This window comes from Nerophis lumbriciformis, linkage group LG12 (genome assembly GCF_033978685.3).
Source record: "Nerophis lumbriciformis linkage group LG12, RoL_Nlum_v2.1, whole genome shotgun sequence".
NCBI classification, from domain to species: Eukaryota; Metazoa; Chordata; class Actinopteri; order Syngnathiformes; family Syngnathidae; genus Nerophis; species Nerophis lumbriciformis.
In genome coordinates this window covers 33,342,289-33,356,996 of record NC_084559.2, presented here as the reverse complement: position 1 = coordinate 33,356,996, position 14,708 = coordinate 33,342,289, and the positions used below count along the sequence as shown (strand labels likewise).

General features: G+C 38.6%; 1 protein-coding gene across 1 annotated transcript in view; it reads right to left on the bottom strand.

The window, feature by feature from the left end:
- pole (polymerase (DNA directed), epsilon) overlaps nucleotides 1–14,708 on the bottom strand; it is a 59,806-nt gene that overhangs the window by 16,242 nt on the left and 28,856 nt on the right. Inside the window, exons 30-40 of the mRNA XM_061986415.1 lie at nucleotides 14,492–14,701; nucleotides 10,861–11,073; nucleotides 10,633–10,776; nucleotides 10,422–10,562; nucleotides 9,306–9,459; nucleotides 9,097–9,203; nucleotides 8,787–8,963; nucleotides 6,802–7,025; nucleotides 6,439–6,659; nucleotides 2,614–2,818; nucleotides 1,130–1,303 (exon numbers count right to left, since the gene is read on the bottom strand). Of these exons, the coding sequence (XP_061842399.1) occupies nucleotides 1,130–1,303; nucleotides 2,614–2,818; nucleotides 6,439–6,659; nucleotides 6,802–7,025; nucleotides 8,787–8,963; nucleotides 9,097–9,203; nucleotides 9,306–9,459; nucleotides 10,422–10,562; nucleotides 10,633–10,776; nucleotides 10,861–11,073; nucleotides 14,492–14,701 (1,970 nt within the window). The remainder of the gene's footprint in view (nucleotides 1–1,129; nucleotides 1,304–2,613; nucleotides 2,819–6,438; nucleotides 6,660–6,801; nucleotides 7,026–8,786; nucleotides 8,964–9,096; nucleotides 9,204–9,305; nucleotides 9,460–10,421; nucleotides 10,563–10,632; nucleotides 10,777–10,860; nucleotides 11,074–14,491; nucleotides 14,702–14,708) is intronic.

The following is a 14,708-nucleotide window of genomic DNA, read 5'->3' as shown; positions in this document are numbered from 1 at the left end:
ATCAGTCACAATTGTTAGAGCAAAAAGAGGAAATTAATAACCCCTGTACAACATACGGTCTCAGTGCATTGTGTATTTTAAAATTGTAAAAAGGTATCATTATCTACTGTACCGGTACATGTATTATAACATCTATTTGATATTACCAGCTGTCCGAGGAAGCCTTTTCCCATGTGACAATGTACACGGCACACTAATGGCAGACCAATCACAGAGCACCGTGTCTTCTCCTTGCTAGGCCTGGGCCGATAATTAATCAATTAACACAAAATAAATTAAAATGAACTCAACAACACAGGCGAACGAGTAGTACGTCAGTATGCCGAATTTACAGTGGCAAACAGGGGAAAAAAAGAAACAAACACTCGACCCCGTTTTTCCAACTGGGGAAAACATGCACTTCAAAATGTTAAATATTTAAGTGTAATTTTTGCTACTAGAAATTGAGATTCCATTAAGCCTATTTTTGGTTTACTTTTTTTTATTTGAAAAGTAATCAAAAGTTATTGAGCTTCCAATTACAATGGTAAAAAATACTACCGTTTGAAAGGGTTACTTGCATCATCATTATTATCATATATTATGACTGCATTAGTGCTTAAATTGGTCTTATCGAAAATAATTTGTGGGACAATATATCGTCCAAAATTTTTTTTCCCAGGCCTATACCTGTCAGCTGATTGGCTTTGCCACTTGAGCCTCCTCTTCGCTTGAGCTCTCTGTACTACAGCTCTGCTTTTGTGTTTGCTCTACAGTTTTTCTGGTAACATTTGAATTTATTCAAAGCCCAATGATGTCGTCCAAAAGTTTCTAGTACAGAACCGAAGCCCCAGAGGAAACGGGGAAAAAAGGAGCTAAACTAGCCATTTGAGATTCTGCTTGAAAAACAAAAAAACTGTAAGAAATAAGATTTGCATCAGAAAAATAATTGATCAAATATTAAAATATATGAAAGTAAGAAATGAAAACAAATAATTTGTTGGTCCTAATTTAGCTCTATAACCCCGGTGCTAAAAGGCTATAAACTAAGAGAAAACAAAAGACTAATATTCCTGCCATAACTCAAAAGTATGTTTAGTTTACTTGATATAACTTAGAAGTTCAACTAGGAAGTTTGTGTGTAACTCACTGCAGGAAGACCTTTTTCATCATGTTGTGCAGGGTGCGATGGAGAGCGGGGTCATAGAGCAGCGAACTCGGGGAGTGCAGCCAGCGGTAGAAGTGCATCACCTGGTTGTCAGCATAGACGTTGTGGTACTGCGTGATCTCTCTGACCCAGCCCACCACCATGCTCTTCAAGATCCTACTCGCGCCAAACAGAAAACGCTGGAGTAAATGGGTTATACTTGTATAGCACTTTTCTACCTTCAAGGTACCGTATTTTTCGGACTATAAGTCGCAGTTTTTTTCATAGTTTGGCCGGGGGTGCGACTTATACTCAGGAGCGACTTATGTGTGAAATTATTAGCACATTACCGTAAAATATAGAATAATATTATTTAGCTCATTCACGTAAGAGACTAGACGTATAAGATTTCATCGGATTTAGTGATTAGGAGTGACAGATTGTTTGGTAAACGTATAGCATGTTCTATATGTTATAGTTATTTGAATGACTCTTCTCTTAATATGTTACGGTAACGTACCAGGCACGTTCTCAGTTGGTTATTTATGCGTCATATAACGTACACTTATTCAGCCTGTTGTTCACTATTCTTTATTTATTTTAAATTGCCTTTCAAATGTCTATTCTTGGTGTTGGGTTTTATCACATAAATTTCCCCAAAAAATGCGACTTATACTCCAGTGCGACTTACATACCGTATTTTTTGGACTATAAGTCGCAGTTTTTTTCATAGTTTGGCCGGTGGTGCGACTTATACTCAGGGGCGACTTATGTGTGAAATTATAAACACATTACCGTAAAATATAAAATAATATTATTTAGCTCATTCACGTAAGAGACTAGATGTATAAGATTTCATGGGATTTAGCGATTAGGAGTGACAGATTGTTTGGTAAACGTTTAGCATGTTCTATATGTTATAGTTATTTGAATGACTCTTACCATAATATGTTACGTTAACATACCAGGCACGTTCTCAGTTGGTTATTTATGCGTCATCTAACGTACACTTATTCAGTCTGTTGTTCACTATTCTTTATTTATTTTAAATTGCCTTTCAAATGTCTATTCTTGGTGTTGGGTTTTATTAAATACATTTCCCCAAAAAATGCGACTTATACTCCAGTGCGACTTATATATGTTTTTTCCCTTCTTTATTATGCATTTTCGGCCGGTGCGACTTATACTCCGGAGCGGCTTATACTCCGAAAAATATGGTACTCAAAGCGCTTTGACACTATTTCCACATTCACATACACACATTCACACACTGATGGCGCGAGCTGCCATGCAAGGCCCTAACCACAACCCATCAGGAGCAAGAGTGAAGTGTCTTGCTCAAGGACACAACAGGCGTGACGAGGTCGGTAGAAGGTGGGGATTGAACCAGTAACCCTCAGGTTGCTGGCACAGCCACTCTCCCAACAGCGCCGCGCCGTCCCAAGTGTGGAGTTCAACATATGTTTATGTTACAACGGTGTACACACCTGAAGGTGTTGGAGCAGAGTGCAGTCTCATCATAGCTAGCTAACGCATTAGCGCCTTGGTTTCCTGACATCATGTCCTCCAAAGAGGCCTGTTGGATCACATCAAAACTAACACCCAGACTGGCTCCTCCCTCCATGTCGTTGACATGCTGCGACTGGAGGATCGTGTTCACGGCCAGGCTCTGCAGGTCTAGCTCGACACACACTGACAAACAAAACATTAGAAAATTAACATTCGTTCCTCCCATTGAGGGAAAGATTGTATCCCAGCGGAGACATCAGATTCATTGGCTTTTGCCTGATCTTAGCAAGGGCCAAAAATGTTATCGCCCTTCATATTTCAATAGTGTATACTGGATTGCATGAAGAGATGTTAGGGTGAGGATACATTGCAGTCACCTACAGCAGTGTCTCCTTAAATTGGGTTGTATGAAAATATTATTGTAGCAAATGTCTCTCTCAATCTGTGTTCTAATCGTGTTCTAATTTGTGTGACTGTAAAAACAATCTGTACGTTTGTGTTGCGATCTGTCTTAAGATTTGTGTATGTGTAAAAAAGTCTGGATGGCCGTGTTGCGATCTTTGTGTCTGCGTTTAGATTTCTGTTTGTGTAAAAACAATACATATGTCCTTGTTCAACTCTGTTTGAAGCATGAACCCTAGATTGGCTGTTTTTTTACACGTGACTTTTGCAACACTTCTACTGTGGCAAATCTGTGCGTGCGTGCAGCGATCCGTACAAGTAGAAAAGATTTGTCTGTAACTTTACCTTTTGTTGGCGCCTAGAACCCAGTGATGGATAACTAGTAGGGCTGTGAATCCTTGGGTGTCCCACGATTCGATTCAATATCGAATCTTGGGGTCACGATTCGATTCAAAATCGATTTTTTTTTAATTCAACACGATTCTAGATTCAAAAACGATTTTTTCCCAATTCAAAACGATTCTCTATTCATTCAATTCATAGGATTTCAGCAGGATCTACCCCAGTCTGCTGACATGCAAGCAGAGTAATAGATTTTTGTAAAAAGCTTTTATAATTGTAAAGGACAATGTTTTATCAACTGATTGCAATAATGTAAATTGGTTTTAACTATTAAATGAACCAAAAATATGACTTATTTTATCTTTGTGAAAATATTGGGACACAGTGTGTTGTCAAGCTTATGAGATGCGATGCAAGTGTAAGCCACTGTGACACTATTGTTCTTTTTTTTTTTTTTTTTTTTATAAATGTCTAATGATAATGTCAATGAGGGATTTTTAATCACTGCTATGTTGAAATTGTTACTAATATTGATACTGTTGTTGATAATATTCATTTTTGTTTCACTACTTTTGGTTTGTTCTGTGTCGTGTTTGTGTCTCCTCTCAATTGCTCTGTTTATTGCAGTTCTGAGTGTTGCTGGGTCGGGTTTGGTTTTGGAATTGGATTGCATTGTTATGGTATTGCTGTGTATTGTTTTGTTGGCTTGATTAATAAAAATAAAAAAATAAAAAAAATAAAAATAAAAATAAAATAAATCGATTTTTTTAAAATGAGAATCGATTCTGAATCGCACAACGTGAGAACTGCGATTCGAATTTGAATACATTTTTTCCCACACCCCTAATAACTAGGCTAAAGCTAACTTCCGATTAGAATGGTGGGTGATACTAATAGTCGATAGTCGATACCAGACAGATACATTTGACCTGAATTTTTTTTTTTGACAAGGCATAAAAAACAAAAAACTCACGTCTATTTTCATGCAGCGACTGTTGCTATTAGTTTAATATCTCACATTCCAGTTATATACTGCTGAAAATGCATCACAGATCAAGCCAGCCATATTTACAAAAAACAATTATCATTCATTTCAAACTAAGATAGACTCAAAGTTTCACAAATCAGAAATTATGCTTTAATCAATACGTGGGATAATCAAATCATTAATCAGATTCAGATTTTAGCCTGGACCTGAACCAATGTGGTCTACAGTACATGGTGAAAAAAAGGTTAAGTGTGTCTTTATTTAATTTTCACAAATAAATGAAAGGTTTCACAAACCATAAACGTTGTTATAATGAATCTTTACACAACATTTATACTTCTTTTTTTTCACATTGTTTTCTTTCGGTCCTAATATTTCACTACAGCATTGATCAAATTATACATTGATCATGACTTTGCAAGTAAAATGTATCAGTCTTGTAGCGACTATCAGTATCGCCCATCATTCAAACCGAAAACTAACTTCAGCCTGGTTAACATCACTGCAGAGGCACGTATAGAGAGAGTATGGTCAACTCGGTTTCAAAGTTGGCCTGCAAATGGCGTCCTTTAGTCACGTGAGGAGCTTTAAGTATGGCCAGAGGCTCTCCTAAATGATTGGTCAAAAACCCCTCACGTGACTACAGGGCGCCGTTTTGAGGCCAACTTTGAAACAGAGATGTCCATACTCTCTCTATACGCCGCTCTGCATTACTGGGTTCTGGGCACCTACTCGTGGTGAGTGTAGGCAAAGGGAAGGTGAAGTTACAGACAAATCTTATCTTCACTTACAGATTGTTGCATGCACGCACACATCAGCAAAGGTAGAAGTGTAGCAAAAGTCACATGTAAATTTTTTTTTTAAAACTACCTATGAAGGTTTCCTGCTTAACACAGGCAGACTGATTTTTAAAAACCTACAAATCTGAACAAAGACACACTGTTGGCAAGATGGAAAGACAGATTTTTTTTTACACAACCAAATCCAAGCATAGACACAAATTAGAACACGGACACGTGGATCTGACTACGCACACACACAGACTGAGAAACGCATTTGCAAATGGTTTTACTACAATAATACATTCCCATAGGGTTGGGGTTTGTTTGTACCCGTATTTTCCGCACTATAAGCCGCACCTAAAAACCACAAATTTTCACAAAAGCTGACAGTGCGGCTTATAACCCGGTGCGCCTTATATATGGATTAATATAAATATTTATTTTCATAAAGTTTCGGTCTCGCAACTACGGTAAACAGCCGCCATCTTTTTTCCCCGTAGAAGAGGAAGCGCTTCTTCTTCTATGGTAAGCAACTACCAAGGTAAGCACCCGCCCCCGTAGAAGAGGAAGCGCTTCTTCTTCTACGGTAAGCAACCACCCGCCCCCGTAGAAGAAGAAGCGCGCGGGTATTACGTTTCATTTCCTTTGTGTGTTTACATCTGTAAAGACCACAAAATGGCTCCTACTAAGCGACACGCGTATAACGCAGAATTTAAACTTAAGGCAATAAGTCATGCCGAAGAACACGGAAATAGAGCAGCAGCAAGAGAATATAACATAAATGAATCAATGGTGCGTAGGTGACTTCGACGAGACGGAGCCGGCCATTTTGGATCCCGTATTCGCCCAACTTTTTAATTCGGACACCGAAGGAGAAGAATTCGAGGGATTTATGAATGAAGAATAACTTCAGAAAGTGAGCGTTATGTTTATTTTGTGTGTTGTGACATTAACGTTCGAGCAACATTAAGTTATTGATGTTGCTATTGCGCTGCACTATTTTGAATTTTACTATGTTTGTGATTGCACATTTGCACATTACCGTACATTTTGGGAGTGAACAGAGTTGTTAGAACGCTGGTTTTTAATATATTATTAAAGTTTGACTGACCTATCTGACTGTTTTTTTGACATTCCCTTTAGCGCAGTTAGATGCGGCTTATAACACGGGGCGGCTTATAGGTGGACAAAGTTTTGAAATATGCCGTTCATTGAAGGCGCGGCTTATAACCCAGGGCGGCTTATGGTGCGGAAAATACGGTATTGTGTGCGTATGTTTGTTGAGGTACCTGTGGAGTAGCATCCTTGTGCATTGATCTCAACAGAACACCGGTCATCACTTTCCATAACCAGACGGCTGTCATCTGCCTCTTTGCCCCCCATGTCTGGCCTTGCAGTGGGGGAGAGCCAAAGCAGGTGGTTGTGTTTCCGCAGATGTCTGGCCAGGAATAAGTCAGAACCAAAGATAGACACATCCTGGGGCAGGTTCCCTACAGGTAAATGGTAGTACCTGAAATGGGGAGCGTTAACAGTTTTGATTTATAATTAAATAAAGTGTTATTCACTACGGACACGACATATTAGTCAACTTAGCATCCTGCTTTGGTGATATACAGCATAATAGTTAGTTGATATGTAGAGTTGGTACCTACCTTGCCATGTCAAACGCTTGTGAGAGACAACTGTCCAAGTTCAGATAGTGGCGGATCATACGCCGGGCACCATGGCGCTGCCAATCCAGCACATTATAGCTGATTTCATCGATAACATGTACTGGCACGACAGGGAATTCTTCCAGCACGGGCATCCCTGCAGCCAGTCGCCGCAAGTCCCAGTTAGACTGCACAGCGATAAGGGTTGGCCCCCGGCGCTCCTCCTGAACACAACAAAGCATATAATTGTCCAAGGGGTGTCCAGAGCCGGAATTGATATTGGTCTGATATCAGTAAGTAAAACACATATCAAATAAGCACAATAAGCACACAAGTTGGATCTTTTATTGTATCTAAATGTGGTCACTTACAAAAGGCAAACATGGTAGGCTATACTGCAGGCCAGGAGTGTCCAAACAATTTAATTAGCAAGGGTCGCATTCAGTTTAAATTGAAAGTTGCGGAGGCCACTTTGATACATTTTGTACATTAAAGATGTTAAAAGCAAACCGATGTATCGATACATCAATATATGCTATGCTAGTTGAACAAAACAACCCCGATAGCTCTGTGTTACAGGTCACAAAAAATTGGTGTAATCTAATAACTAGGGCTGTCAAAATATTCTGTTGATTAATCACAAAAAATATTGCATTAATCATGTATATACGCAGGTTAATCACACAATTTATTTTGCTTTTTTACCTTCTATCTATTCTAACAATACATTTGCATTTGTCACCAAGTATTGGGGTCTTTTTTAAATTTAATTCAAATGGTTAAATTAATTAAAATCATGCAAGCAAGTTTATGCAACAAGTAATAATTGATTCATCTGATGTTAATAATGTATTGTTTGACATTATTACATTTTGATAATGAATCTATTTCAATTTCTACGATCTGCCAAAGGCCAATAAAAAACGAGCAGCGGGACGAAATTGGCCCATGGGTCGCACTTTGGACAACCCTGCTGCAGGCTATTAGGAGCTAGCAGCTACTGTACACCACAGCTAAGCTAGATAAGATAGACATGCGTGATATGTTTCCTTAATTGAACAACACTGCAGTCTAAAACACAACATTTGTCAATAGACACAAGTATCAAATAATTATATTTGCATAGGCAAGAAGCGTACTAGAAAATACCTAATACAAAACGTCTCTGGATCATTTAACTTTAAGCTGACATTCACTTCAAAAACAGAAATATGTCATAAGTTTAGTGTTTTCATACCTATCATTGTTATTTGAGTATTTTAACCTAATCAAACCTTTTTTATTTTTATTTTTTATTTTGTTTCAAACCTGTTCTAACATTCCACACTACAAAATAATAAAAGTATGTACCATAAGGTTACTGTGTTTCATACCTACCATTGTCCTCTATTTAACTAATTTCAGTTGATTGAACCCTTTTTTTTGGACAATAATTACAATTATAATAATAGTAATAATGTACAGGTGAAACTTCAAAAAATGTAATATCGTCCAAAGTTAGTTTATTCCAGTCAATATATTTACAATGTGAAACTAATAGGCTCATAACATGCAACTCAAGATATATGTCATGCTTTCTTTTGATATAATTTTGACTTTTATGGTTTACAGTTTATGACAACCTTGAATTAAAAATCTCATGAGGTTTTCAAAAACTGGAAGCCATGATCCTCAAAATAATAACAAATAAAGGCTTGACATATCTCCCTTGCATTTAATGAGTTTTTGTCATATATTCACATTTCATGTTAAATTGCTGACATAAATAGACCTTACACAATATTCAATTTACGGTAATCTGTACTATGATTCCTGTAGTTATCGTATCGGATTAATATCGATATCGGAAGTGAAAAAGCTGTATTGGTACACCCCTAAATTGTACACTACTGACATCATTCGTATCACTTTCTATGCACGACAAATTGTGTCCAAAGTTTTGACTGGTACTCTCATATAAAGAGATAATGTAACATTGTTTTTACCTTGTAGCTTAGCAATGTGCGTTGCAGTGCACGGTAAATAGCCTTCACATCATTCTCAGCTCGGACTTCAAAATTGTGTTTCTCTGGAGGCAGGAGGTCCTCCGTTGTCTTTTCCAGGAGGACAGTGCGCTCAGCAGTGTAGACATTACCCAGGTTGGGCATTTGGTTGCTTCTCACCTGCACGCAGAGAAAAGACTATGGAGGACTGTATTCTAACACAGGAAATGGGACTAAAAAAGCACTTTTAAAATTGCGGCGTGTCATCATCAGAAAGATGACAAAAACAAAACAAGCAGTGTGTTGCTCTTACAGTGTCCAGAACAAAGATGTTGGCTTTGCGCTGAGAGGGGATGAAGAGACCAAACAGAGCCTTGTGACCCTGACTGTGATGGTACAGGTACATGTGGCGAACACTGCCTGAAAGCAACACAAACATAACATAGAACAATTGCAAAACATCTTTATGCAAGGTCCAGTTGAATTGGTAAATCAAATTACTACGCTGATGAGTGCTAATACCTGGCTCCAGGTAGCTGAACTGGGCCAGAGACCTCATCTCCAAATGCTCCAAATCAAAAGTGTCGGCCTCTCTGCCGCCCAGATCTCTTCCAACACGCTTGTTTACCATGCAGACACATCCCAGCTGCACGAGTGCACGAAACAACAATGGCACCTAAAAAAATGGAATGTCAAAATGGACAATAGTCATAATCAAATTATTTAAAACCGGCCTGCGCATCCAAATAAGGTACAATACATGCATTTTATTAACAACGCCTTTACAAATATAATATTGCAATTTTATTTAGCTGAGTCAGAGAGGTATACATTTAAAAATATGTTTCACTAATGTGGTTGTAATTAGGAACGGTGTTGAATTGCACCTGTGCATTTGACCTATGATGAATTTAGTTTTTTCTGACTTACAAATGTTACAATATTGGATACTCGTGTATGCCAAAGCGTCAAATCCTAAGGTTCATGCATTCTGGCGTAAGCTTTCACGCAGTTTTGGATTCCTCTGTTTGCAGGGTTTTGCAGCCTGGTTACATCGTGATGCCAGAGCGAGGTGGAATCACTTATTTAACGTTAAATCAAGCTCTACCCCCTTTGTCACAAGCTACGAAGAAACACAAAAAAAGTAAGCTAAAGTATTATTTTTATATAATCTTGGCATGCCCATAACACCAACATGCAACATGCAGTGACAAATTCTGCTGTAAGCAGCTTTTTTAATGCATAGTCTGAATCGATTTTAAAGTGTGGAGGTGTACCTAATATTGTGACCGGCTGAAACTATGTTTATGCAGTTTATTTTCGATTGTGTCTGGGAAAAAATATTGGTGACGACTTCAAGATATACATTTACACAGTAATCATTTTCAAAAGATAAATTAAAATAATTTTGGAGAGGGTGAGACGTGGTTTCATTTGCAATCTGGGAATGCCAGAGTCGAACATCTTGCAGACTGACTCGAAAAAACGGTGACCATGGAAAAAAAATTTAAATCAAAGAAAATGCAATACATATTATCTGGGCCACAAGGAAATGTTTTAAATGTAGATTAAAATAATTATAGGTCCCCTTTAAAAAAGTGTCCAGCCAGTATAAAACCGTTGGTCTGCGTATGATACCTGTGTTTCATAGACCCCTTCGATGTCTGGGGCCGAGAGGTCAGCATTGATCTCGTTGATGTGCTCCTGGTACATGTCCTCTGGCACACAGTACTCATAAAGGTAGTACACTATGTTGGAGCGAGGGAGCATGCGGTTCACCTGAAACCAATTCAAATAAAAACATATTTCATACGTTCCCTTGAAATCACAGGCCGCCCTTACTGTGTACCTTTTTGTATGTGGGTCCCTCCTCTTGTTTTGGGACTTTCTGGTTGACATAGAAGATGCGAGGGATGTTGAGCTTCATGCAGTGGAGGTCATTCCCAATTACAGCCCACAGCTTGTACAGGCCAGGGTGGCTAGTTTCTGCAATCTGAAAGACACCATAAGCATCAACATATTCATCTACTATGATTTAGATATATAGGGTGTTGTTGGTGAGTTCCCGTAGGCCCACCTGCACTATTTGCCAGGGCATGTCCAGGATGCTGCGAGCCGTTTTGCGGAGAAAGCTTCCCAAGCCCGTGTTGGGTCCATCTCTGATGACTCCACCGCCTACAGGCTGGGACTCGCCATCCAGCAGCCGCCTCTTCTTTTTTCTCTCCTTCCTCTGCCTCAGCTGCAGCTCCCATTTTTTCTTATGGTAACGCAGCCACACAAGACGCTCCTCCTGTACGCAAACATATTTAAGACGTTTTAAGGTTTGAACGACGACGTTAGGTGTAGTGTTTTGTGTGCAATATCCAGTCCCGCCAGGATCTTGTCGGCTTTGATTGTGATTGCTGCACCTTAAAATGCCTGTATTTGGAGCAGTAAGTGTCCCTAGTAACCTTAACTTAAATATTATAAACTTATCACTTTCCTCTGGCATTGTTCCCCTAGCATTCAAGAAAGCGGTTATTCATCCTCTGCTCAAAAGACCTAACCTTGATCCTGACCTCATGGTAAACTACCGACCGGTGTCCCAACTTCCCTTTATTTCGAAAATCCTCAAAAAAATTGTCACACAGCAGCTAAATGAACACTTAGTGTCTAACAATCTCTGTGAACCTTTTCAATCCGGTTTCAGGGTTACCCACATATGCGGTCCTCTCCAAGGTTTCTCATAGTCATTCACATCCACGTCCCACTGGGGTGAGTTTTTCCTTGCCCTTATGTGGGCTTTGTACCGAGGATGTCGTTGTGGCTTGTGCAGCCCTTTGAGACACTTGTGATTTAGGGCTATATAAATAAACATTGATTGATTGATTGATTGAACTTAACAAAGCACAAAATTGGAAAACAAAGACTGTATAGATGTTTTAGCCGTTTTATATGACACTTATAGTCATTGTCAATATCGTACTGTTTTGAATTATTAAAATTAGTGCAGTCAAATTATTCATTATTTAAATCAGATTAATCACACTTTTCAATCTGGATTAATCATGATTAATACCAGTTTATTACTCGCTTGCATAATTTAAATTACATTTAAACAAAGACCCCAATATTTGAACACCAATGCAATCATATTGTCATAATGTCATCCAGGAAGATTTTTTTTTAAATGTTTTACTTGAATACACATCATTTATTTAATCAAAACTTGATAAAGTTTTACAGTAACTAAAGTCCAGTCAGGGTGTATTTTGGAGTGAAATTCACCAGTGAGCACACTAGTATGAGTCTCCTCACTCATCTTTGCACTGACATACGCATTGACCTGATCACTGACCGCAGAACAACCCGCGCAGCCTTTCATGTACCCATCCGAAGTTAAGGTAAAGGAGCATGTGCAGTCAAAAGATATTGCGTTATTAATTTACGTACGTATGTATACACGATCAATGCAATACTTTTTTTATGATTAATCACATGACTTAACTTGTTATTTTGACAGTCCTAATTATAACGAATAACAGTAATAATTTCAGAAAAAAACATCACCAAAGACTTCCTTATTATTGTCTCTCTGCTCTGTCGTCCACGAGTTGCAAACATTCTGTATGCTTGTTTTATGCTTGAAAAGTGTTTGTCCATCTTTAACAATCATTTACATTTCAAAATATTGTAATCCACACATTTAGAACATTTGTGAACTGTTGAGAGCGATCTATATCGCAAATTTTTGTTGGTAAATGAGAGATGAGGGATTATCGTCACACGTCAACATCTCTAAAATCTTTACTAGGTCGGCATCGCAAATAAAAATCTGTTCTTAATTGCCTTACCTTGGATAGATAAATACTAAATAAATAAATACCGAGGTAATGAGGACACCGGTATGTTCCGAAATGTTTATATACTATTATAATAATAATAATAATAATGATGGATTAGATCAGGGGTGTCAAACTCGTTTTCTTTGAGGGCCACATCGCAGTTATGGTTGCCCTCAGAGGGCCGCGTTTAACAATGAGTAATATATGAATATACATGTATATATATAATACATTAACAATATATTTTATTTACATAAGCTGCAAAAAAATATTTACATTTTACTTTAAAAACTGGGAGCTCAGTCGCCAGACATTTACAGCAAAAGCAGTGGGTTTTTTACAGCATATAAAAAAATGTAATGAATAGAATGGAATGGAAAAACAATACCACTGTTTTTAGCGGTAAAATTCAAGCAACAGAGCTACCAGTTTTGGGGTTTTTTTTAACCGTAAAATCTTGTTGTTTCAATGTTTTTTTTTGTTTGTTTTTTAATCTTTTAGTGTCTTACTGTACATGGAAAAAACAGTACCAAAGTTGATTTTACAGTAAAAAACTAAGTCGGTGGAATTCAACCGTAAAATCTATTGTCAATTTTACAGCCTACAATTTGATTGATAATTTGTTTTGAAATTAAAAGTCAAGCAGATATTTAAGTACAGTATTAACCTTTATGTTAATAAAAAATATTTTTAGATTACAGAGGGGTTAGTGCGTCTGCCTCACAATACGAAGGTGCTGAGTAGTCTGGGGTTCAATCCCCATCTCATCTTTCTGTGTGGAGTTTGCATGTTCTTCCCGTGACTGCGTGGGTTCCCTCCGGGTACTCCGGCTTCCTCCCACCTCCAAAAACATGCACCCGGGGATAGGTTGATTGGCAACACTAAATGGTCCCTAGTGTGTGAATGTGAGTGTGAATGTTGTCTGTCTATCTGTGTTGGCCCTGCGATGACGTGGCGACTTGTCCAGGGTGTACACCGCCTTCCGCCCGATTGTAGCTGAGATAGGCTCCAGCGCCCCCCGCGACCCCGAAGGGAATAAGCGGTAGAAAATGGATGGATGGATGATAATATAAAATTTTGATAATATTGAATTTTAAAAGATATGCAATTGCATGCAGTACATGATTCTTAATGTCAAAAGGGAAAGAACAAGTATATTTAGTAAGAAAAGAATAAGCATTTTATTAACGCATATTATTTCCAGGCTTTCGCGGGCCACATAAAATAATGTGGCAGGCCAGATTTGGCCCCTGGGCCTTGAGTTTGACACCTGTGGATTAGATTTATATAGCGCTTTTCTATCGACTAGATACTCAAAGCGCTCACAGAGAAGTGAGAAGCCATTATTCATTCACTCCACATTCACACTTAGGTTGTGGTAAGCTACTGCATTACCCAGAAGGCTTAGCGGTGTATACAGGAACCAGAAGTATGGCTGAGCTATGCAGGAGTACAACAATTATGCAGTTTGAGTAATAAAGACTTGCTATACTGCTTCCTTTACACAAAAAAACATACGTTTTGCTTGGAAAGTTGACGTGTGTGTTTGAGCGCTGCTCAGAAACAAATTCTATTGGCAAAAATGACGCTGATAGGTCAAACTGCCTGTGGAAGTTGCAGCATTGAACAAAGTAGCGAGCCTGCGCATAATTTGCCAGAGTTGGTTGAATTTGTGTCGCGTCTCAAATTCCTGGAGCGACTAAATATCCTGTATAGTCATTAGAATTTTTTTTTATGATGGGTACCGGTAAGTATTGTCCATCTTATTATTTATGTATTGTATCTCAAACACTGATAATGACAAAGCAAGTTTAATTACAATCTGATCTCGAATGGAATTTCACAGTGGTTCAATTTACTTGGAAAATGTAGTAAATTGTCTACCTGTGTTGTGCCCGTAGTTGGCGGCGGCCCCAGGACCTCTCGCCAGGATTGAGTGAGCTCAAGATCCTGAGACTCGACCTGGCTGTTATCCCCCTGAGACGCTCGCTTCCTTTTTGTGCTGATGGGGATGGCCGGCTGCAGAGGCCTGGCTGGCATCCCAAAGTCCTCCATGTCAGAAACTGGACGGCTCGTGAGGGGCTGATGAGCCACCTGAAGG